General features: G+C 36.2%; 4 protein-coding genes across 4 annotated transcripts; 2 read left to right on the plus strand and 2 right to left on the minus strand.

Moving 5' to 3' along the window:
* Window positions 1-70: 70 nt before the first annotated feature.
* On the plus strand, window positions 71-3,540 carry LOC141839448 (chaperone protein dnaJ 6). The gene is made up of 8 exons (XM_074727195.1): window positions 71-328; window positions 1,693-1,791; window positions 1,876-1,977; window positions 2,085-2,144; window positions 2,238-2,344; window positions 2,607-2,689; window positions 3,023-3,113; window positions 3,200-3,540. Exons 1-8 carry the CDS (start codon window positions 209-211, stop codon window positions 3,396-3,398), a joined length of 861 nt encoding a protein of 286 aa, XP_074583296.1. The 5' UTR covers window positions 71-208; the 3' UTR covers window positions 3,399-3,540.
* Window positions 3,541-4,201: 661 nt separating this feature from the next.
* On the plus strand, window positions 4,202-12,250 carry LOC141835807 (65-kDa microtubule-associated protein 1-like). The gene is made up of 10 exons (XM_074723182.1): window positions 4,202-4,347; window positions 5,370-5,458; window positions 5,538-5,741; window positions 7,104-7,361; window positions 7,440-7,655; window positions 8,999-9,154; window positions 9,270-9,581; window positions 10,714-10,801; window positions 11,464-11,612; window positions 11,696-12,250. The coding sequence occupies exons 2-10, from the start codon at window positions 5,387-5,389 to the stop codon at window positions 12,011-12,013; spliced, it is 1,773 nt and encodes a 590-aa protein (XP_074579283.1). The 5' UTR covers window positions 4,202-4,347; window positions 5,370-5,386; the 3' UTR covers window positions 12,014-12,250.
* Window positions 12,251-12,664: 414 nt separating this feature from the next.
* LOC141833431 (uncharacterized) lies at window positions 12,665-13,652 on the minus strand. The gene is made up of 2 exons (XM_074720913.1): window positions 13,240-13,652; window positions 12,665-13,148 (listed from the first exon to the last, which is right to left on the minus strand). Exons 1-2 carry the CDS (start codon window positions 13,650-13,652, stop codon window positions 12,665-12,667), a joined length of 897 nt encoding a protein of 298 aa, XP_074577014.1.
* A 1,740-nt stretch (window positions 13,653-15,392) lies between these two features.
* LOC141842772 (transcription initiation factor IIA subunit 2-like) lies at window positions 15,393-21,947 on the minus strand. The gene is made up of 4 exons (XM_074730788.1): window positions 21,786-21,947; window positions 17,932-18,068; window positions 17,799-17,849; window positions 15,393-15,746 (listed from the first exon to the last, which is right to left on the minus strand). The coding sequence occupies exons 2-4, from the start codon at window positions 18,058-18,060 to the stop codon at window positions 15,606-15,608; spliced, it is 321 nt and encodes a 106-aa protein (XP_074586889.1). The 5' UTR covers window positions 18,061-18,068; window positions 21,786-21,947; the 3' UTR covers window positions 15,393-15,605.
* Window positions 21,948-25,337: the final 3,390 nt, after the last annotated feature.

Raw genomic sequence — 25,337 nt, forward strand, 5'->3', positions numbered from 1 at the left:
TTCTCCTGAGACTCATAATTATTTTCAAATGCAGTATTTTTTTTTTTTGGCTCAAATGGAGAGATCAATATCTTCGTAGGATTTATGTATAAATCCAGCACATGTGAAAAGGCGGGAATTTTTTGAGCTAGCCGCGCCACTCCGGCTCCGCGTTTTCTTCAGTTCTCTTCTCTGCTGTTCCTCGATCGAGTCGTCCGCTCTGCTAGAGATGGGAAGGAAAAGGCGATCTAGGGTTTCAGAGGAGGGCGTCGAGGAGAATGCTCCAAGAGAAGGGGGCACTCTAGGTGCCGGTGCCTCGTCCACTTCCAGTGACAAGAGCTTGTATGAGGTATCCTGGTCTTCTGTTTCTGGCGTCGTTCGTTGGATAACGCGCAAACGAAAACCCTAATTTTTATTGTTTTGCTTGTTCGAACTTTCTACCCTTCGTCGAGGGTACGCACCTTTCTTTGTTCTTTCCTCGCCGTAGACCTGTTATTAGGGTTAGGGTTTCTAGAGTCCCTTCTAGCGTTTGAGTTTTCAACAAACACCTGGTGATCATGTGATCGAGGGGTGTATTATTGGACAAAACCATATTATTATGTTAGGTATATGCAAATCAGGTCGTGGGGACGTTATTCTTGGAGATAATTTTGGCAAGTTCTTGGGTTCTCCTCCATAGTTTCCAGCGTTGAGTACTGTTATGGAGTAACTATTGGTGAATTAATATCCTGAGGCTGACATAAACAAGTTTAGTAGGCGATGATAGATCTTTGAAGAGGAACTACTGTGATTCTACATCTTCATCATTGATCCTCACCAAGCGACTTAGTCCCACCTACAGTGATTCTACAATTTCCCATCTAAAATGGTTAGGCTATCAAGTTGAGAGGATCAAAAGCCATAATTGTTAGGTCATTTGTTCCTGAATGACCTTCATGTTCTATAGACGGAACACAAATGAACATCCAATATCTCTCACATTAAAATGGCTGTAACCTTGTAACAAATTCACGACAGGGATTCCTTTTATTCTTGTCTTCAGCAGGACAAATATTTGGTTGTCATCCAATTCAATGCAATCAGCTTAAGACTGTAACTGGATGAAAGGTTGAGTTTGGCCTAGGCAAGGAACTAAATTTCCATAAGTGGTTTTAATTAAACCCACACAGATGTATGTTTCTATAGAAATAGACAATGGAAAAGAATTTAGGAACTCCATTCATTTTTTTACACCACCTATAAGTTTCATCATCCAAATTACATTTGTCTGTATATTGCTTTTGACATATTATGTATCTTTTATTGTTCATTGCATGCAGTAAAAAAAAAAATCTATTTTCACCATTCCAATGGCTTCAATTTCTGGAAATTGCTGCAAAGTATCTTCTTATTTATACTTGGAACTATGTTTTGGTGTTGCAATTACTCAAATGCTCTGTCATTTTTATCCTTTATGTACTGAAGTTGTAATGAATGTGCACAAGCTAATTGAGTACTAAGGACAATGGTTAACTAGAGGGCCAGGAAACATATCGTTTTTTCACATTGAATGTTTTTCTAGTGATTCTCATGAAATCAAATGCTTCTCATCCAATTAACTTGTGAACTTGTTTCTAGAATAGCTTGCTTGCTAGAGTATTGCTTTCAGATTTTCACTTTGTATCTTAGCTTCATAAGATTTTTGGTTAGTAGCTTGATATAGTGTTCTTGCAGATTCTTGGTGTGGAACGGACAGTGTCTCAGCAGGAAATAAAGAAGGCTTACTACAAACTTGCCTTGCGACTTCATCCTGATAAAAATCCTGGTGACGAGGTGGAGAATTGTTTCCAGATAGTAGTTAATTTCACATTAGGATTGTTGGCCAAAACATAATCAAGCATTTGCTTCACTTTACAGGTAGCAAAAGAAAATTTTCAACTTCTGCAAAAGGTTATATCTATTCTTGGGGATGAGGAGAAAAGAGCAGTCTATGATGAGACTGGTTATACTGGTGATGATGTAATATCTTTTGAAAGATTTATTTCCTCTTGTATTATATTATTTCTACATCAAGAAATAGATGTGCAACCCTCTTGTCATCTTCTTGGAATGTTTGTTTTCAACAGGCTTTGGTTGGGGATGCTGCTGAGACTCTGCAGGAGTATTTCAGAACCGTGTACAAACGAGTATAGCCCTCAAAATGTCCAATTTCTTTGTTGTCCAGTTAAACTTGTAAGATAACATGATTACATAGATCAGTTTATTTCTTTTGGTTTTAGGTTACAGAAGCTGACATTGAAGAATTTGAAGCTAGTTATAGAGGTTCTGATTCTGAGAAAAAAGATTTGAAGGATCTCTATGGAAAATTCAATGGCAATATGAATAGGTAATGAAGAAAATACCTTCAGTTCTTTGTGCTTTAATCTGGCTTGCTCAGTAAAAATTTCCAAATTTTGCAATGATTTAAAATTGGAACAACGACAAGCTTTAGGACATTGATTGTTAGCTAGGTTTTATTATTTATTTGTTTGCTTTTTGTAGAAGGAAAAAAGATAATATTATTTTGTTAATATAATAATACTGCGACTACAAGTCCATTGAGGCTTATAATTAAAATTGTACCATTACAAGTCACCTGTTTTGTTCAGGCTGTTCTGTTCAATGATTTGTTCTGATCCAAAGTTGGATTCGCACCGCTTCAAGGATGTAATCGATGAAGCAATAGCTGAAGGTGAGATGTTTTTCCCCATCACTTTTAGTAATTAGTATTGCTCTAGTTTGTGAGAATCATCAAATATATTGCTCATGATTATTCAATAAAGTAGCCTAATGTACTCCGTATTTGTAAGGCAAACATAAACTGATGCTTTTCCAAATGGCAAAAAAAAAATTCCCAATTAATATAACTAATTGACCTTTTCTCCTTGATTCATTATTAAATGATTTAAATTTTCTGAATTTCCATGAGAAGTTAAGATTTGAAAATCATGTGATGAAGGCAATATTACTAGCAAGAGTCATCAAGCTAGTTTGTGCTGACTTGGATGTCCGTTTTATTTTCCAGGAGAATTGAAGACGAGCAAAGCTTATCAGAAATGGGCTAAGAAAGTTGCTGAAACAGAACCACCAACTGATCCTCTAGTTAGAAGACGGAAGTGAGCGTTTTTCCCAGATTGCACCTAGTTATTCATACATTTTGTTCTTCACAAGATTTCAGTTTCATTTTGCCAAACATATATAGGTCAAAGAAACAAGAAGGAATGGACATAGTAGCAGTTATCTCTCAGCGCAGGAGCCAGAGAAAAGAGCAGTTCAATTCCATTCTCTCCTCCATCGTGGCTAACTGTGGTACCAGTGCTGATGCTGAACCATCTGAAGAAGAGTTTCAGAAAGCACGGCAGAGGCTTGAGAATAAGCAAGTGAAAAAGAGAAAGCATTAGCATGTTGGAGCTCCCGGATCAATGGTTGAAGTTTTGTATTCCTAGTTGGTAGTTTCTATGCAAGCTCAAAATTGAGGCTTAATCCTCATTCAAACAATTATGCCATGTCTCTAAAACAAAATTGTGATTTAATAATCTCTCACTTTTGTCAGCAATGTCTTTGTCCCAGCTGCGTGTCAGTATATCTAAACTTACTAAACTCCAGGTCTTTAGTTGAGCTAGTTGTGCATTCCATGCAAAAACCATGGGAGATAACTGTTTTTTTAATCACTAGAGTGGCCCAGGATCAAACACAGGTCACGGCAAATCATACAGACTGATTGGTGCATTGATAACTAAGATCCTGAAAGTGATCATTCGATTAGCAGGATGCGATCTAGTTTCCCGGAATGATTGGCGCATTTGATTTTTTAGAGTTTGAAACCAAAAAAATTTAAACATAAAAGCACTCCATTTAATTCATGATAATATATTTTCATTGATTATCCGCTTTATTATTATTACTATTTAAAATGCAGCTGAACTGATGAAGAAATATATATAATATATATATAATTAGTAAAATATTAATTAAAAAAGAAAAAGGAAAAAGGGCAAACGAACCACAGGACCACGTGGAGCCGTGGAGATGTACTGAGCTGTGACCGCATCACAGTTCACATCACACACGGACCACGAGTCTTGATTCAGCAAATCCAACTTTGTCCATCTTCCTCATTGATTACCCGCTTTTTTTTTTAATAAGCAAATCTATTTATCTCTTATTTTCGCTCTTTTTTTTTCCGAAAACAAGCGAAGCAACAAATTACAGGATACACACAGGCACTCAGCGGCACTGGAGCAGGAAGCAAGCAGCAGAAGGGCGAGAAGAAGCCAGCACCGGAGACAAGGCCTAACCTGAGATCTGCCTCTCCAACCACTCCTTCTTTCCGATCCGAGGGTACCTGTGGTGAGCGCTCTCTTCCCGGCCATCCTCCGCCCCCCTACCCCTCCCCTTGCCCTTAGCTGGAGCACCTCGCTTTCTGGTGAGCCAGTGAGGAGTGGCATTCCGTCGCCGCTTTTAACCCCCTCCATCTGGCTGCATTTTCTTGGGGGTTGGGTTCGGAGACTTCTGAGGGTTTGGTCTTCCGTGGTTTCTCTGTAAAAGAACGATCTTTTAGGCGAATTGTTGGTATTTTTATGTGCCGGGTTGTTTTCTATGTTTTGATTCATGCATTAGACGAAGACGGTCGTTTTTGGTCTCGATTCACTGATTGGATTTTGATGAGGTGCAAAAAGGTCGGTTCTTGGAGATGATCTGCTCGTTTGCGTCGATAGGGGTTTGGCGTTCTTGATTTAACGTTTTCCTTTCAGGTCTGCTGTCTGGCTTATGTTTTGATACTTGCTTTTGCTAGGACCTGTAATGGTACCAAAATGAAGTGATTTTGACTCGAGAATAGGTGGTTTATTTTGCTTACACTAGTTCGCTACGTTTGTTGTGCCCGAAGGAATTGGTTTTATTTATTCGCCGTGTTCGTGTCTTTCGTTTTTCTTTTCCTTTTTGAGTAGAAACAATTGGGTACGTTGACGTGGTATCCAGTAATGGTTTTGTTCTTGATTCTGGAGCACTTCACTATTAAGATAATTTATCTTCATTGGAGTTAGGTCTGTGCCTGGAAATGGGATACCTAGTGAAAATATGTCGCGATTATGTTAGAATTCTGCCCACACTGACCTTTTCAGGCAAGTCTTCATTGTCAATTGACCCCTGTGTTCTTTGTTTCCATTTTGTCTGCAGCAATCTGCAACGTAAACTGATTTTATTGATTCAAACTTTATCTGGAGAGAAGCACTATAACTTGGTTACTTGGTACACTAGAAGTAAAGTCTGCTTGATCAATTAGATATAGATTCTTTTCGCTCTCATTCTGGGCTCTGTTGTATTAAAAGGTAACAGTCATAATATGCATCTTTCTATTCTTTCCAATGCAGGTCTAGTAGAGCTGTAAATGGCTGTTGCAGATACCCAAAATCCTTTATTAGGTGAAATGACTTGTGGATCTTTGCTTCAGCAATTGCAGGTTGTTCAGTTCTGTACTTCCTTTTTTAACTTGCACTGTATCCTATGAAGTTAACTAAATTGCTGGCCTTTTGTTTCAGCTAATATGGGATCAGGTTGGTGAGAGTGATGAGGAACGTGATAAGATGCTGCTTCAGCTGGAACAGGAATGCCTGGATGTTTATAAGAGGAAAGTTGAGCAGGCTTCGAAGATGAGGGCCCTTCTTCTACAATCCTTAGCTGATTCTAGAGCTGAGCTTGCCAGTGTTCTATCTGCGCTTGGAGAAAATTCTTTTGGTGGCATAGTAAGTTAAATTTCAAGCTTGCTGAGAGCGCCTCAGATAAGGATGTTTTTTAATCATTGATTTATGCAAAATTTTCCAATTTATGCTTGCAGTGAAACTTTAATGATAATGCAATAGGAAACATCTAATAGGATAATTTAGTGGTAGAATCCTTGTACAATGAGAAAAAAGTATGCTAATATTCGACAAGGGTTGTTAGATTAAGTTTGTAGGATAAGAGCTGTACATCAATTATGGTACATCCTACATACATGTACGAAATTGCATGTAGTTCATCAAACAAACACATTAAGGGGGTATAATGGATCGGCTACCCACATTTTTTGGCAATATGAATTCGAACCTCAACCAATTAAGTTCTCACTATCCTGGCCTAGTTAAATATATGCTTGGGTAATTTTAACCCTGCCCATTTGCATAAATGGTCACCCAAATCCACCCTGTATATTATGTGAAAGTTCATGATTTTAAGCAAATCTGGGCCACTATTAATAGGTACTTGAGCCTAACTTAAATGTGTTGGACATCTTGACCTATGGGTACCTGATTTAGGTATTTGTAGCTAACTTGTCTTCCAAAAATGGAAATCCTCAAGGTACAACTAGATCACTCAGATTTGGGTCAACTCTAATGGTTGAATCATATTAGATGTTGTATCTATTAGGAAAATGAGAGACGGCCTTGAGAGACAATCAAATATGGCGTGAAATGAAGCACTTTTATTCTAATCAGAATTGAACTGAAGATGTTCATTTTATTACTATTTGACTCATAACTGTAGTCTGGATAAAGAAGAAGCTTCTTGTTGTTAAATCAAGCTGGAGTTTGAATTCAAGCTCCAATTTCTTGATGATTTGCATACCTTGCTTAAGCAAAGTAAATCTCATTTTACCATAAGTTGTCGTTTTAGCCAAATTAATAACCTAGTAGCATTATAATATATCCTTAAAAAATTCAAGGTGTTCCTGTTCTTGTTTTCAATACTTTGTTTCTTTTTCTTATGCTCCTTCAGTAAACACTTTTCGTTAGAAAATCTCTATTTTATGCCTAAATCAGTTTTGTACTAATTTAGCTCAGGGCACTTATTATAAAGTACAAAGACATAATTATACTAGTGACATTATTTTTTAAGAGCTGTTAGCTAAATGGCAGGAATATTTTAGCAAGTTTCTTTTTCTTTGAATCTTTCTTTTTTGGTTTGTTTTTTGCATTGGCGATTAGTTACATAGATGTTGCACAATTATGGTACGCAAATAATCAAGTTGTTTCTCCAACATGGAATTAAGGATGATATTAAAACTTTTTGTACACTTGTGTGAGAATCAGGTTTTCATTTTTCTAATGATTCTTATTGTGGTTCAGCCTGATAAGTCCTCAGGCACAATCAAGGAGCAACTAGCAGCTGTTGCACCACTTCTGGAGGAGCTGGGCAAACAGAAAGAGGAAAGGATAAGGGAATTTGCTGATGTGCAATTGCAAATTGAGAAAATCCGTGAAGAAATTGCTGGAACTTTGAAGATTGGACAGCAAATTGAGACACCTGTAGTTGACAAGGAAGATTTGTCATTGAAGAAGTTAGGAGAGTACCAATCACAACATCAAGAACTTCAGAAAGAAAAGGTTCTTCATACAGCCACTATGTCGTTAAACTTCAATGTATAGTACTTCCAATAACATCTTGATCAATATCATTGACAGAGTGATAGGCTGCACAAGGTTCTCGACTTCGTTAGCACAGTGCATGATCTTTGTGCAGTTCTGGGGTTGGATTTTTTCAGTACAGTAACAGAAGTTCATCCTAGTCTGAATGACTCCGTTAGTGTACAATCAAAGAGCATCAGCAATGATACATTGTCCAAGCTCTCTACCATGATTGTGGAACTTAAAGAAGATAAAAAGCTGAGGCTTCAAAAGGTAATTTCTAGAGCACAGCATCATGTTGCACGGTTCTTCAGCTCTAATAGCCTCCTGAAACTTGAAACCTGCAATTCTTTTTCATGATATGGGGATGAGATTATGGATTATATTCTTTAGATATATATTTTGGTAAGCCACATCATGACTTTGCCCTTTAGAATGCTCTTTGTGCTGCATTAGAGGTCGTGAACCATCTCCATTCGTAATCTGCAACTCTTACTTTATAGTTGTTTGTGTGGAATGTGGATCGCTTATCAGAGTAACTGTTCATGACCGCAATTTGAGATGTTGATCCACGCTGATTGTATCTTCAGAGTAAATAATTAAATTGCACTTCATATGACATTTTATCATTTTGATATGAAGCACATAATGAAATGCTCTTAACCATGAAGCCTCTCATGCTTTCTTTTGGAAGGTTTTATTAACTTCATACTTCTGAGTATGGTTTAAATTTGTGTTCCATGGCAAGGTAGTTGTCCTATTTTACAACGAATCTGGTTTTGGTGTTGGGTTGGCATGCCAACACTTGGTATTTGTGGTATTGCTTAGGAGTAGGAGGAGTGGAACTGAGGAGAAGACAGGAGAGAGGAGGCTGCAACGGTGGCAATTTACCTCCTCTGTCTCCAGTGGGAGGAGGAGGATGCAGTGGCAGCAACGGCTTGCTTGTTGAAATCCAATATAGAACATGCCACTCATTTCCATCTTTCATTCTTGTTCTCACCTCCCACTTTTGCCTTGCCTCATGCTTCCATACTTCTTGTTGCTTCTTGAATTTTGACTCTATTTCGTGTGACTGTCGGTGGGCAGAGTAATAAGTTTCACCAGTGCCAACCAACATTTAACACAACTTTGAACCATGCTTTTTAGATTTGGCATCAACAACTGTTATAGCAACTTCCTTTTTCATTTGCTAAAACCCTCTATACTTATATGCTTCCTAGACACTTAGTGTCACAACCAGAATAGTTTCATCTCTAAATAAAGGATGCACTCCTCACTCGTAACAATATTTATCATTGGATCCTAACCATATAATAACCACCAATTGAATACACCAAACTGCTATAATGATAATAAATGCTGAAAATTTTGTTAATTAACTTAGAATAAGCTGACATAATGTGTGACTCATGTTGGCAATCACAACTGGATCTCATGGACTCATGCAGACAGATAAAATTGGACTTTTGCTAATAAAACATGAATTCTAGTCAATTTGATTCAGTTTTCTGTTGTTACCTTGACTTTTTTTTCCCTGACCTTTTGCATCACATGTTATTGTTCAAAGGATTCTGATTTCAGCTGCAATTTGACACTTGCTGTTAATGCCTTTTCAGCTTCAAGATCTAGCTGCTCAGCTCACTGATCTTTGGAATTTGATGGACACACAAATGGAGGAACGCGAGTTGTTTAGTCATATCACTTGTAACATATCTGCAACAGTAGATGAGGTTACTGTTCCTGGAGCCCTGGCCCTTGATTTGATTGAACAGGTTAGACAATAATAATGAAAATTTCACATTACTGACTTTCCTTTTTGGTATCTGGAAATGCTAAACATTAGTCTTTCTTGTTTGCTCGTTTGCGTAAATTCTTTTCTGCATCAAGGCTGAAGTAGAAGTTGAAAGGTTAGATCAACTTAAGGCAAGCAAGATGAAGGAAATCGCTTTCAAGAAACAAACTGAGCTCGAAGACATTTATGCTCGGGCTCACATAGACATTGATCCTGAATCTGCCAGAGAGAAAATATTGGCTCTAATTGACTCTGGAAATGTTGAGCCATCAGAATTACTTGCAGAAATGGATAGTCAGATACTGAAAGCTAAAGAGGAAGCCATGAGTCGGAAAGAAATATTGGACAAAGTTGAAAAATGGATGTCGGCTTGTGAGGAAGAAAGTTGGCTTGACGACTACAGTCGGGTAATGACTTTATTTCGTTGCTCTACACAATTAATGCTTGTACCAAATCTACTTAATTGTTTCATGTATTAGTTATTAGTTAATTTGCACTTTGGTCTACAAATATTAACTGACAGCTTGCATCAACATATATCCCCAAAAGAATACCATAAATAAATATGTGTGTACATATGTATATGTATATATATAGTGTGTGTGTGTGTGTGTATATTATATCACTTGTAATAATAATATTCAAATAATTTCTTTGCTTACAAACCTTAGCAAATTATTAAGTTTATACAATTTGTAAACTCATTCTATAGGTTAATAAAACCACCGTCAATTGTATGTTATTCTCTTAACTAGGTTTATTTCCCAAAAATTTATTTCTTGAAGCTCCATCTCAACTAGCCACAGCTTAAGCATTGGTCTGAAATAAAGTTAGGTTCAGGTCTCAAACAATTGTAAGAGCATGAAGAATGAGATTTCTCTTGTTTTCTCCATCAATGCTCAAGGATGAGCTTAGGGAAGATTGTGAGAGCTTTTGTACAAATTGTCAATAATGACTTATCCCATCTTCCTCTTTATTTTTTTTATCATATAGCCTTGATTTCTCTTGAATTAAGCTTTAGTTCGAATCATGTTGTATCATTTTTGTTCCCTCTTCTTCTTTGTTTGTGTATGCTATCTTGTCATACTAGAGGAGTTTGTTCTTGACCTCAATCTCAAAAGATAGATCCGGAGATAAATAAAAATCATGTTTGGATCAATAAGGGTTGGCTTCAATGTGATACTGTTCCAACATGAGATTCCTGTATCTCTATTGAAATTTAATCTTTCACTGAGTTAAAGAACAGGAAATTAATCTGTGTCATGGTTTTTTTCATTTTAACTTGGTGGTATTTGTTCTACCATATGTCATTTTCACATGACATTAGTGCCCTTTTTTCACAAGAAATTTTGTAAAAAAAAATGCAGTTGCAATCAACTTCAAGTTGTAAATTTTATGTATACTTTTATGCATTGCATTATACACTCTAGTTGGCAAACTTCAGTTTGTCCATTCTGTATGTTCATACAATATTTATTCTCTTGGTCGTACCTGAAATGAACAGAATTTGATCTGTATCACACATGATTTCCTTTTTAGGATGACAACAGATATAACTCAAGTAGAGGTGCACATTTAAATCTCAAACGTGCAGAAAAAGCTCGCATATTGGTTAACAAGATTCCAGGTATGAATACACAACCTGGATAAATCTATTTTTTTGGTAAACCAATGACATGTAACTATGAGGCCAGGTACACACCTCATCTACTTGGTGAAGATATAGGTTGCTTGTCCAATGACTGTGATGATTTTCATTTTCAGCTGAATTTTCATGTTCAACCCTCACTTGGTACTTGAGCATTACAGTGCCAGCTTGTAATTGATGATCAGTTTGAATTTATGGGCGTTATCTGACCATGTTTTGCCTTAAAACAAGTTTGTAAAAACAAGTTTGTAATGTGTATTGTGTAACCAAGTAAGGGATATTTTTCCTGCCTTCAAATGAAATCCAAATTAGTCCTTTTACCTTCTGAGATATAGATTCAGAAGGCTAATTTACCTTCCATTAGTTATTCATATTATGCATCTCAGGGGATTGTTCCTATACACCTTCACTTGAATTTACGTATCAATTTCAAACTGTTCACCCTCAGCCTAAAGTACATGCAAGCATAGATAGTATGCCATTTATGAATTCTAATTTATGACCTTTCTTGATTTTTCTGTTAGCTGAGTAACACTAATCATTCTCAATATTGCTAACCTTGCATTGTGCTGGTAAAGCATTTTGAATTCTCTTTTTCCATATATATATATATATGATAAATATGCTCTTTGATGTTGTAGCTCTTGTTGATACTCTGGTTGCTAAGACTCGAGCTTGGGAGGAGGATCGTGGCATGTTATTCATGTATGACAGTGTTCCGCTTCTTGCTATGCTAGAGGAATACACCATGCTCAGACAGGAAAGAGAGGAGGAAAAACGAAGACAGAGGGTAGTATCTTGATCTTTATCCTTGTGGTACTGCTAAATCTTGATCCATACTTTATTTTCTCTTTTTCTACTTGTAAATTCCAGGATCAGAAGCGCATCATCGAGCAACATCCCACAGAACAAGAATCCGTCTTTGGCTCAAGGCCTACTCCAGCTGCACGTCCACTTGGCTCAAAGAAGGTGGTCGGACCTCGTACGAATGGAGGCGCATCAAATGGGACACCTAGTCGACGGTTATCGCTCAATGCACACCAGAGTAGTGGCAATGGTGCTGGATCCATGAGCAGGGACGGAAAGAGAGACAGCAACAGGGCAGCAGCTCCAGTGAACTATGTTGCCATAGCTAAAGAGGATGCTACCTCACATGCCTCCGCCACTGACCAACTTCCTGCCACACCATGAGGATATTTCTTGCATAAATTTTCACATATTGTATGAGTTATTGATCTCGATGTTCATTTTAGGTTACGAATTTACGATAAGTACTGGAGGGTAACTATTATTAGCAAGGTTAAGAAGCTGAACTTGAGCGTTTGATAAAAGTTCCTTTCTTGATAAATTATTCTGGCAGCCTTATAAACATAATATTTGTCATTGTAAGATCCTCGGTAGCAGTAAGAACGCTTGTAGTTTTTTGTTCATCTGTATCTAAGCATATATTAGTATTCTTCACAGGTTAAATTGCCTTAAACTAACCAAGTGATTCTCAATAAGACACTAGTGTCTAGCTAAAATAATAACATAATTTATTATAAATGTTTTTCCCCATAATTAACATTTAGCCGTGTTAATAAATAAATTTATTCATAAATTATTATCAAATTGAATATTAAATTGGTGGGAACCAAGTAGTGAGATTAGATTGAAAAATTAAGATTTTTTTTAGATTAAAAATGGTTATTTAAAGTAAACAAAATACATAGATGTTGTGGATATCATACTAGATCAAGTCCAAATCTACACAAGTACTGTTGGATCACATCCCTCTACATTTTCGGCGGACACTATAAAAGGAAAATAATAAATAAAAAAACAGAGCTACTTCGTTGTTGATCATTCGATCTTCCAAGCGTGCAGGAAGAAGCAAAACTCCGAAGAATATCCACCTGCAGCGCTAACATCGTCGTTGACCAAGACGGCGGCATTGTCGGGCTCGTTTGCTTCAGGCGGCGCGGGGATGGGCTCCGGCAGGCCGGGCTTGAACAAGAAGAGGGCGTGGGTGAGGGCGTGGGACTTGAAGAGCCAGTCGTGGGCGTCCCAGATGACCTGGACCGGGAGCTGGTCGACCCACACGATCTGGCTGCCGCGGAACTTCCACTGGAGGTTGGCGACGTGGACGAGGACGGCGCCGTCGACGGTGATCCACAGCTCGGTGCCGTCGCGGTCCTTGGTCTGGTCGGAGATGGAGTGCTCCACCACGATGTCGTGTTCCTTGCTTCGCTGGCTATCGAACTTGGCCCGGGCGGCGAAGTTTCGCTTTCCCAAGACCGTCTCCTTCTTCGACACCAGCGTCGCCTCCTCCAACGACGGCCGCGACCTTGCTCAAGATTCCAACCCCAAATTATGTGAACATTAAGAGCAAATTTCCAAAAAAAAGAATGAAAAAAAACTGTTTAAACGGATCGGACCTGGTTTTCTTGTATGCCTTCTTCTTCCTGTCTCCGATCAACAGCACCACCTCGTCTCCGGAGACAACGGCGACGAAATATCCTTCGTAGGGCTCCGGCCCGTCGGTGAACTTAGCCAGACGGAAGTTCCACGACACGTCGACATGGCTTCCGTCAACATCGAAGGACTTGGAGCCCTTCTTGCTCCAGAAAGGCCACGGCTTCAGCTCCACCTTGCATGTCGCCGCGCCATGGCTACCGTCGATCGACACCGAAAGCGAGTGGTGCATCAGGTTCTTGCTCCACACCACCGTCACGGCACGGAGCGCACCGCCGATCTTGGCCCTGTACGTCGAGATCGCAGAGCACTGCGGCGCCTTGCCGCCGCTGCTGCTGCATGTGGCCTCGTCGTTGGTTCCAGGATCCTGATCCATCTGCGATTCGATTTCTTCGCGAAAGATCTTGATAGATTAATTTTCATTTATTTGAAACCTTAAGCACATTATGCTTGCCCATCGATTGAGCAGTTGATTCATGTTCTTCTTTCCCTGAGATCACGATGGGGAATGATTCGTAGATTTCATCAAAAAAATTCTTCTCTACGGAATCCTCCCCCGTTTTCTTTTGGACACTGTTGACGAGATAGAAAAGGGGAATCAAAATGGAGAATTAGAAACTCGATTGAATTTCCCACCTGAATTTGAATCCTTCGTGAAATATAGCCCAATGGAAGTGCCAATCAGTTGTATCATAATTCTTGCAATCTTCCTCTTATGCAAGTCAAATGCTTGTGGAAGGCAATCGGATCAGGAACACTGCTGCACGCGTGAAAAATCTTAAGTTGGCTAACGATCCAAAAGGTATGACAAAAATTGAAAATTAAAGAGGGAGGGTCGATATTCTTACTTGTTATTGCTTTAGAATTCTAAAGAAGCCAAAATGAGTTGATCAAAACTCAAAAGCAAGAGTTTGAAGAATTGGAGTTGATCCTAAAAGCAAGGAAGCATTTTCTGTGATCTCCTCAATTTGGCATTGGAAGATGACCATGTCAACCGTGTTGTCTTTCCGATAGATTCGATCAATCTATGTTTTTGAAGCACTATGTGTCATGGTCCAAATCACCTCTCACCACCATGCTCCAAAATAAGACTGAAGGTTAAATATAAAAATGTGGAGTAGAGAAAATTTTGGAGAAAACTTTTCCCTCTACTTGGCCTCCCTCATTCCACTCTGTCTGTCTCTCTATATTCTACATATCTAACAGAAACATGTGAATCTCTGTAATATTGTCAAAAATAATTTCAGTGGCCGTGTAAAAACAGTAGAAGAGCAGCTAGGGGTGAAAAAAAATAGATTAAATTGAATAAATCGATTGAATCGATCGAATTAAAAAATTTGATTCGATTATTTCAAAATTTTAGTTATTTTTTTTAAAAAAAATCAGTTAATTCAATTAATTCGATTCAGTTTCGATTTTAAAATTCCTTATTCGGTTAAACCGAATAAATCAAATTATTTAAATTAGAAAAAATAATTTATAAATTTTAAATAAATAAATTTATAAATTTCTAATTAATTAGTAAAATTTTTATAATATTTAAAAAAATTGATTAATTCAGTTAATTTGGTTAAAAACCGAATTAACCAATAAAATATCAATTCGATTTGTTTGATTTTTATTAGAAAATTTGGTCTGGTTCAATTGGTTCAAAAAAATTGATTTATTTGATTTTCGATTTATTCAGTTCGATTCGATTCGATTTTAACCGAATGCTCAGCCCTAAGAACAGCAGCGCTCCATATTTATCTCCAAAGCTAGCAACGTTAGATGTTTTTATATATATATCATACGTTTTATTAAGTTCAATAACTCCGTATAAAAATTATGTAAATATGAAAGATACTATTTACAATTGGATTAATATACTACTTTTTGCACACAGGTACATGGTCTGACCCACAAGAATCCGTGAAGTCGAACGGACAGGATTTCAGATAGCTCAAGATTGACCATTCACACATGCCTCGGCTGGATGAGCAGAACTTTACCAGTTAGTTTGGTGAATATCTCTTGTTTCTCCTGCTTGACAATGGCAATCTGTTCACAGAGGTAGTATATTACATTTCCGAGCTGAATAAACGTGTATGCATTCAATTCAATGTTCGACAAGTAGTGACGTCCTCGAGCTGAACTAAATACTGAAATTATTATTGGAGCGCACAGATAATCCACATAATGAGCCATCTCACAGGGTTCAAGTCAGATACATAAAATAAACTTGCCAGAGACCAAGTTTGGCAGAGGGATCAGTGTCTTTCAATTCACAAGGAAGAGAACTCTTACACGCACACATTGATGATCCTAGGAGAAGAAAATGAGACAACTCTCACTGTGATAGCAACTTAGAGTCACATGCGACTATCTTCACTCTCCTAGCTTGATCATTAAATTCATCGCTTTTGAAAGTTGCGTCTTGCAAGATGAACGTCCAAACATTATCACAGAACCTGTAAGTGTGCAGATGACCCTGCAGAATAATCTCAGTTTCAGAAGTATCCAAATTAGCAGATTATCAACAAAAGTGCAAGGTGGATGCTTATTTTACTCCAAATTTACAGGGTTTGGATATTGAATAGATAGAAGTATTGACACTTGTCGATGATAGCATATAAGGAGTATTCACAAGCCCATGAAATAGGTCAAGTGGGTTGGTCATCCTAGTATAAAGTAATGAAAGCTCCTTACAGCGAAAGGGACTAAAGGTCGTGAAAATATTTATAGGAAAGTGGTAAAACATATCTTAACTCTATATGACAGAAATCATGGTCCAGAGAACATGTTTAATCAGTTTATAAAATAATTATATTAATTAACCCTTTATTAACAACTTGTGCTTTTATGAAAAATGGTTAGTGAGTCAAACTTATCGTGGTATCAGAGCTGAAGACAAGTTGTGTCTAAAACTTCCTAATTTTAGTAACCTAAGAATATGTATCCGGCATTGAGTTAGTACATGGGCATGGGCCAGGGCAATTGCCTACTCTAGTAATATAAAAGGGATAGTCTCGTCCCTTTGCTAACATCCCAAATTTTGAACTTTTAATATAAGCAATGAACCAACAGAATTGCCATAATCAATGAGCTATGCAGAAGTGATCGATAAGAGTTCATTTGTCATTAAAACACTAAATGAACAAACCTGAACATTTCCTTAAGCTCCAGTTATAAATAAGTTGAACATGAATATAATTAAACTCAGCTCATCAATTTTCATTAGCGAAACTCTAAACGTTTTCAAACTTGAGCCAAATTGTCCAATTCAAGAACCAAGATATCATAACTTGGTTTGATGAGAAAAGTAATTCATTACCTTATATGCTATCATGTAATCAATTAGTGCTTGTCACATAAGCACTATCTATATACTAATAGCTTTTTTTTTTGCTTTATCTTTTATTTTAATAATGTTATCTTGCATCACTCGTCAAGCAAGCACCTAGTAACCCAACAAATATGGCATGCGATCTTGGCAACATGAAGCACCTAATGGATAACATAGATCAAAATATATATCCATGAGATTACGATCATAAATAATGAAGGTTTGTGTTACTCACTGTCTAATCTGGACAATGGCTAGCATAATTACATGCAAATAGTGAATGTACAAAACAAGAACATACCCAGAAGGATGAAAGAAAGTCATCTTTGCATGACCAGTAAGAAGAAAATGAGAAAAACAGTCAGGGTTGCTGCAGACAATGAGGTCATAAGAACACTTCCCTATTTCTTCTTCACAATAGTGCATCAAACTTAAAAATGGCATTCAGCTGTCAGCTTCAGAGATCAAATTACGAGAAAGAAAGGAATAGTTAAAACAGTAAATTGATTGGGTACAACATAGTTCACTGTATATTAGCTACATATAAATAATGCCAACTGATAGTTGCCACACTAATGATTCCCTTAATCACAACAACTTAAGCCTACTAGGGTTTCTCTAGGTACATGGGAAGACATGTTACAATTACGGGAGCTTAGGACTAAAAATCCCCTGGACATGTAATAGAGAACGAGAGAACTTATTTCAGATAAGGTCCTATTAGGATTAATATATATATATATATATATATATATATATATATATCACCATGACCTATGAGGAAATTGTTTGTCATAGGTAACTAAGCAATTGACAAAGCAGTTCATTCCATCTTCCATATTTTCAGGGTGTTCAGGTTTGAAACCTAGTGAAGAGGATAACCAACAACTCGATATGGAGTGTGCCGGTGTAACTAAAGTCCTTCCAAAACTCCATTCTTAATTTCTAAAAAATCAGATACAAAATTTCACATATCATACTTATATTTGATTGATAAAGAACATCGTGCTCAAATGGGAAGTGGATAATGAAAGTCAAAAGCACAAGTATCCTACAGAGCATCAATTTAGATTTATGTTTTACAAAAAGTTAGATCAACAACAGCATAAAATATTAAACATAAGAGGGGATCACAGAGCCTCACTGAAATTAGTATTGCATAAAAGAGTATCTAAAATGGTAACTACAAACTTTTACCTTGATAGTAACTTTGTTCTTCACTTGAGTCTCCAAAGCCTCAGTCATAGACTGGAAAAAGATAATATCAGCACATTTATATGACCTCAGAAGTTCCTGAAGAATTTTGACTACTGCTAAGAAATTAGCTCACCCTATCAAACTGCATAAGAACTTGAATAGCAAGCTCTGGGCTCAAAGCTCCAGTTGAAACCATCTCATCTAGAGTTTCTGTCAAGCACATACCAATACTGGACCTTCGATACAATTCAAATGTGGCCATAGTTTATTCTAGCATACCAAAAATTGATGGTTAATGAGTTTTCAGAAAATAAAAATACATAATTGAAGGTTAACCAATGACAAAAGACAATGATCGCAAAAGGAAAACCATGTCAATGTAATTGACAACATGAGACAAAGAAGTTTTGCTTAATTATTTATATTGGGAAGACAGCGGACAATCTTTTTAAAGTGGCCACCACCATACCAAAAATGAATCCACCTACGCCAGAAAGTCAATACCCTAATCAATATTATGAAACGAACCAATATAGTGGCATGGCTACAGAAGTATTACTAACAGGAAAAGACATGGTCATTTGGTATGGTAAGAAAGCCAAGATGTGTAGTTTACTTTGCCAATAATATTGGCATATACATAAGTCATACTTGATACAACATAACTAGGAAATGTTTGTTCTATAACAATCTTCAACGGAGCTTTAGCATTATGCAAACTAAGAAGTTCTTAATACAAAAGAGTAAAGATTAAAATAAAAAGTAATATAGTATCTCACTATGCCTTCATATCATTCATATCCCACATTACTGATGTATGATTAATCTAATCAAACAACTTATGTATGTCTGAGGTAGGACTCTTATTGTTGCATATTCTCTCCATTTATAAAGATTGATAGACTATTAAGGATAAAGAAAAAATTATGATACCCGATTTTTTGTTGACTTCACCATCCTTTCTTTTCGAATGGTAAATGAGCTTTGTGTTTTTTGTTTTTCTACTCCTTGTTTAGACATAAGTGTATCAAAAACACATGAAATTGAAGAGGAGACACCCAAATGCTCCTTGTATCAGTGGGTGCATAGTAGTTTTCTCATGAACGATAAAAGTTCAAATTTTTCTTAAGCAAGTTAAAAACAAGAATAATACAGTACCCTGAGGAGGTGCCAACTAGCTGATATGGTAAGGACCTTGTAAGTTTTTAATAAGGACATGCAATCAAATCCCTCTTTGATCAATAAATATACTATAACTAATAGATTTGCCTCCAGTATGTGTTGGAGAAAACACAAATTCTTTCTAGAGAAATGTATGTCATCACTAGATGAAATTGGCAGAAAAAAGCTACTTAAAATTATAGAAAAATTGCATAGGAAAAGAATAATTTCTCAGTAGTTACTCCTTGAATGCCACTTTTTCCCCTTGAAAAAACCAGAGAATCTAACTAACCTTAGTGGCAACATCGCAATGAATAAACTTCACATACAATAATAAGGCTAATCAAATTAGGGAGCAGGAATGAACCCAACAATTTTCAGAACAATTTATTGTCATTTGTAAACATCACTTTCATGGGAATTCTTGGCCTAGTTTGCTGAATGTTAAACAGGAATTTAAAAGCTACTGTAGCAATCACAATGCAGAAGAGATAAAGCTTAGAAATATTCTTGCAACAAAAAGGATAAAAAATACAAGAGACAGAAAAGATATTGAGTGATTAATGCCTATTTTCATTTCTATGGGAAAAACAATCAACTCTGTTACATAATTGAGCAAACACCTCAAAATACAAACTATAAACCGTACAACTACCGAAATTGAAAACTATATCATAAGCAACAAGAAATGATCCTGACAATTTGGACAATCATCAACCTATCCTCTTTTTATTTAATGAATTTCCTATTATGTATATATGAACGTATAAATTTATCTCCGAACTAAATGGATTCTTTTAGTTAATTAATATTTACTATAAGGATAATCAAACTAAAGAAAGTAACAAAAACATATGAGGACCTGAAAGATTTCAATCTAAAGAATCCCAAAGATTTAACATGATTGCATTCTGAGGAGTCCCAAGTATTTAACTTAAAAGATTCACGATTTCAGAAACATGGTCATGAAACATATGCCAAATCTAATTAGCAATTCATGTGAAAGCATACAAAATCCAGCCTCACCATAAATGTTTATAATTAATGATTTCCTAAATTCCAATACAAAACAATGGATTCAAATAAACTTAATATATTTTCATGCACAAGTCAGATTTCACAGAAATTTTGCAATGCTCAAAGGTAAATAGTTGGATGCGCCTCAAATTATATTCCCATATCCAAATATCATTAAAAAAAATCAAAATCTATAGATTCTGCTTATATTGTCCTTACCAATATAAAATTTTCACATTAATTATCACACTTCAATTTAACCCCTTCACTAACACATCTAGATAAGATCCTCAAACAGGATTGGATAAGTAGCATAGAAACACAGGATCTCCAGTAGATACTCAAGCACAGTATGTTTTGGAATGTAACATAATCCCTCTTTCATTTAAGCCACATATGTTTAGTTTGATCACTTTCACCATAACTCGCGGAACAATAGGTGACTAGCTCGTGAATCAGACTTTATGTTTGCCTGCCTCTCGGGAAGCTAACTATGGATCGGGACCATTGACCTGAGCTTTCTACATCCACACACCAAACATGAAAATTTGTTCCTAAACATGCCTCCTACTTGAACATCTGTAAATAACATCTCATGCCAAACCGCTTGGGAAATACACTTGGCCAAATACATGCAACAAATTAATGCTAATTTTGATAAAATGCAAACTCCTAAATCCTAATTACAGGGAAATAAGTCAATTAACCACATCATTTTCTAGATTCTTAGTTGCTTAAACCTTTGATAACTAGGAGATACCTTCGACATCACTTCCCCTTTTGAAAGAAAATACTTATCCTCATGGACGATGTTGGGGTAGGACTTTGCCACAAATCTGACCTAATAGTAATGAAGCGATCTAGGCTGTTTTCTCTCATTTAGTAGTTTTTCCCTTTTTAGTTTGGGCTAATGACATGATGTTTTCTAGAGACAAAAGGAAGAGCACATTATGATGTAGCAATATGCACTTTTCAATCTAAAATTGTAACATATATTTAATAAGATTGTCTCGATATTATCTCGATAATACAATCAAACTAATTAAGTTGAGGAGTTGTTGCAACCAAAATCTGCTATTAACTATAAAGTTAAGTCAGAAAATATAGACCAAAATCAGTAATTAGCTATCAACCTAAAGCAGTGAAAATGCAGTTCAGCAAGCAGCATATTATCACGAAAGAAATTTAGGGAAATTATTGTTTGTCCATTTAAGAAATTATGTATTCATCTCTTCAACAGGTAACAAAAAAGTTAATCTCATGCTAGATTAAAAAAATAGACAAATAAATGATAGAGGCCTGAATATATAAGAAGAACATTCGAATAACCAGTATATGCGCTTATGATCATATAAGTCCAATGCCATTTTGTTAATTCTTAGGTTAACTATCTTCCCGATTTCCTTTCTAAGATTCTAATTTAAATCACAAAACTCACCTGGCAAGTTTTATTAACGGGAATAGAAAATAAGAAGATTCAACACAAGTCTTTCCAGCAGGAAAAGGCTAAAAAATAATCAAAATACGCCTTTTCAGTATGAAAAAGAAACCTTATTTACCATTCCACAATTCGAACAAAGAATAAATCCAATTAACCACGACGGAGAAGATAGAGATCAAGAATAAAGAAATCAAGGCAGAATTAGCTATTTTCAGGTCATCAAAAACAGACACATGCCTAAACCTAAATCCAAGACCAAACCATGGAATATAAGGATTCAAATAGGGGGATTTCGACACACACAGCATACAGCTTAACATGGAGAGCAAATGATATTCATATATATTTCTGAAACGGAAGAAAATGACCTCGAATCTCGAGATCTCTAAGTCTTGACCGTCGGAACCCTACTCGCCGCCCAGGAGGAGAAGGTGAGCCCGGGGTTTATAGCACGGGTATGATAGCGCCGGCGACAGGAGAGCGAGGTGGGAGAAGAAAAAGAGCGAGAGAGATCGGTTCCCAATGGCGGATTCAAATCAAGGGTTTTATAGGGGCTATAGATTCGGGAGGAAGACAATATATAGGTCGAGATAGAAGGAAGCCTCGTGGAACTCCATTTTCCGATTGGATTGTCCGCATAGTAAATTCCATACGGAACGTGGATCTGCCGTCCGTTGCCTCAATAAATGGAATCCTCACCGTCAGATAATGGAGTAAGAGCCCGACACGAATCTGGGTCGCATTTCTGAGAGATTGCTGGCCGAGTCAAATCGGTTCGACTCGCCGGGTCGAAAAGACGATTATTTATTACATATCGAGATAAAGCAGTCATTATTTGATATTTTACACATCAAATACGTGTGATGGTTGTGCTTCTTCAATGTTAGATTGCAAAATATGTTTTATTTACGAATTGCACGTCAAATTATAAAACTTATTCAAAACTAGTTATTCTTCTGTGCAATGCACAAGTAATTTACAGAAATCTCACCAGTTGCTGTCACTATATCCAATAGTGGGTGAAGATATTAAATGATAACGTGGGTGGGGTTTCTGAGGATTACAAAAAGCTTCAATTATAAAGACCAGATAGGATTTTGGTTTGAAACTAGAAGGCCCAATTTCATCTAACTGGAGGCCCAATAGGCCGAAGCTGTAACTAGAAGGCCCGAAATGTTGCCCTCAGCTGAACTACGTACTGCGAGAAGTTAGCAACATGAAGTCCAGTCCAACAAAATGGAAATAGTATGTTTAAAAAAACATAGAGAACAACTAAAATTCTATATTTGTATTCTTCTATCTCTATTCATGTATGCCATGATTTTTTTTTCAGCATACGATCGTACCATTAGAAATATTTAGTCTTTTCAGTAAACACCTTAATTAAGTGAATGCGGTAGATTTATTTGATCATCGACAGTATTAACCTACCCCTAAGGACATTCATATTAATTTGAACGTTAATATATGTCACCTTTTTAAATAAGCATATATATTACTCTCACATATTCATTATATTAACACATCCACTTTATTAATACGCATTCACATTCATTTTAGCAAACAGTTATTATTTATGAATTTTACTATCCACTCATTCATTTATTGTTATTTTATATTAAATAAATAAATACATCCACCCATATTAATTGCATTTTAAAACACACATTATTAATTAATATGCCTTGATGATTAATTCACTCGATCGATGATTACCTTGATCATTCATGTATATATAACCTAAACAATTAAACCTTTTTATAATTAATTCAGGTTTGTACTATAGGTGATGTCAAAAGTTTTTCCTACCTGCAGCATAATCATGCATTAATTAAAAACAGTGTGTGTGTGTCTGTGTGTTTTAACTTTTGCTGAAGGTTCTCCAGTCTCTCTATGAAATGAAAGATGCACCAACTCCTTTTGACATCCTTGCTAAAGTAGTCTCTCATCTAAAAGTTCTCGAGGACTCCTCATCTCACTAAAGCTAGCTAGATCGATCGGCTAGCTAACAGCTTAATTATATTCATGATTATATTGCCGACCCACATTACGTCTAGTGTTCATCTGATCATGCATGCCAAGGACATTTTTAAATCTGCTAGCTGGGGTGTGGTAGGAAAATATTGATTATATATAATTATTAATGATTAATTTTTCAGCTGGTGTGTTCTTGTCCTCCACCCTTCTTGTAGAAGCCCTAGCAAAAGGCTTCATGCAGACAAGTAAGAGCTAGCTAGCCAGCCCTAGCTAACCTTCAGCTACCAAAACCAAGCGATGATAGGGGGATGGATAAGTCCACTCTAATAAAGATGGTGCTACTAAACAGCAAAACCCATATTTAATGTCATCGAATAGAGCTGGTTAGACGTTGCATCATTTCTAAATCAAGACGGCATGCATGCTCATCTCAGTTGTTCTGTGAGATGTTGTCATCGGTCTGTAAATACGCCTTCTGTAGGACAGATGCGCAGATGCAAGGAAGAACTCAATCAGCAAAGTGTTTCGATGTGATGCATGATGGAACAGAACTGGAAAGTTGGTTGTGATTTAAGAGTGTAAGACAGTATATATCTATATATATATATACAGAAGGAGAGGAACTGATTCGAGTGTGTATGTATTCGCCTGATCATTGCACTGAAATATTATTTTGCCATACATAAATTCATATACGAGGTAATTCATGCATGCTAAATTTAACAAATAATCCATACGGCCTTTATATTTTTGTATGTATGGGAAAAAAAAGGGCCAAATTTAATTAACAACCTACGTGGTGCTGAAAAAGGACAGGGTCGACATGATTAGAGGTAAAGAGAGATCTATGGAGATCCGATTCCATCGCCAAATAGTCAAAAAGAAATGGCACGAATAGAGCGTGGAATCCCTGTGCCGACGCTATTTTATTATCACGGTCAATTTGGTAAAACTCATGCAATTTAGGCTAATTATATATTTTAATCAAAACTCTTAATGTTGTATTTATCTTTTCTCTTAATTTATCCGATTAGATTAATTTAATTGGATAGATCAAATTCTTTCTTATTAATTAATTATAGCTGGAGGAAGGAAATTCTTTCTTAATAACAATAATAAAAATAATAAGAGCATTTTTAAGAAGTTGGTGAATGAAAACTAAATGTTCTAAAAAATAATTAAATTGCAAAAGATACAAACCAACTTTTGTAAGACATGTGTGGCCTACTCACTTTAATCACGACAAAACACGCCATACTTTTCTCATTCTGGAACATGGAGATTTGTCTCGAAAAAGACTTGCAAGATGCACACATTGAAAAATAATGATCTCTCTTTAGCTTTTGCTTTCAAAATGTGTTGAAGATCAGGAAAGTGTGCTAACTGCCAAGGCACATCATTTGAGGATTATCAAACTTATTGTAGAAAATGCGAATTATATATCGTGGTCTCTTTAATTTTCTAGTTTAATTTTAATAATTTTGAAAGGACGAAGATTGATTGTATAAGTTTTTAGACCGTTTTTCTATTGAAAATTGTAGATAGGTAATAAAGATTAACCATATATTTTGTCAAGTGGATAAATTTAGAGAAGAATGAGGCTTTGTAATTGTTACAAAACGTTCTTAATTGTCATTTTAATTTTTAAAATGGAAATAAAGTAAATTATTGAAATTCTTTTTAAATTTTGAAATTATATATAGATGCTAAATTTAAGTTGGATTTGGTATGATATATATATATATATATATATATATATATATATGCAGTGAATATTCACAAGCAATCTTTTAGGCCAAATTAATTAATGATTTTTTTTAACTTTTGACATAATATTGATAATGGTTGCCTTAGGTCATAGACTATAAATAATCCTAAAATTCCCTGAGTGCTCACTGACAGTATTATATATACGTGTGTGAGTTAATTAATTTATCTAAGTT

Source organism: Curcuma longa, chromosome 1 (assembly GCF_044706935.1).
Source record: "Curcuma longa cultivar G26 ecotype Majalengka, Jawa Barat chromosome 1, ITB_CL_G26_1.1, whole genome shotgun sequence".
NCBI classification, from domain to species: domain Eukaryota; kingdom Viridiplantae; phylum Streptophyta; class Magnoliopsida; order Zingiberales; family Zingiberaceae; genus Curcuma; species Curcuma longa.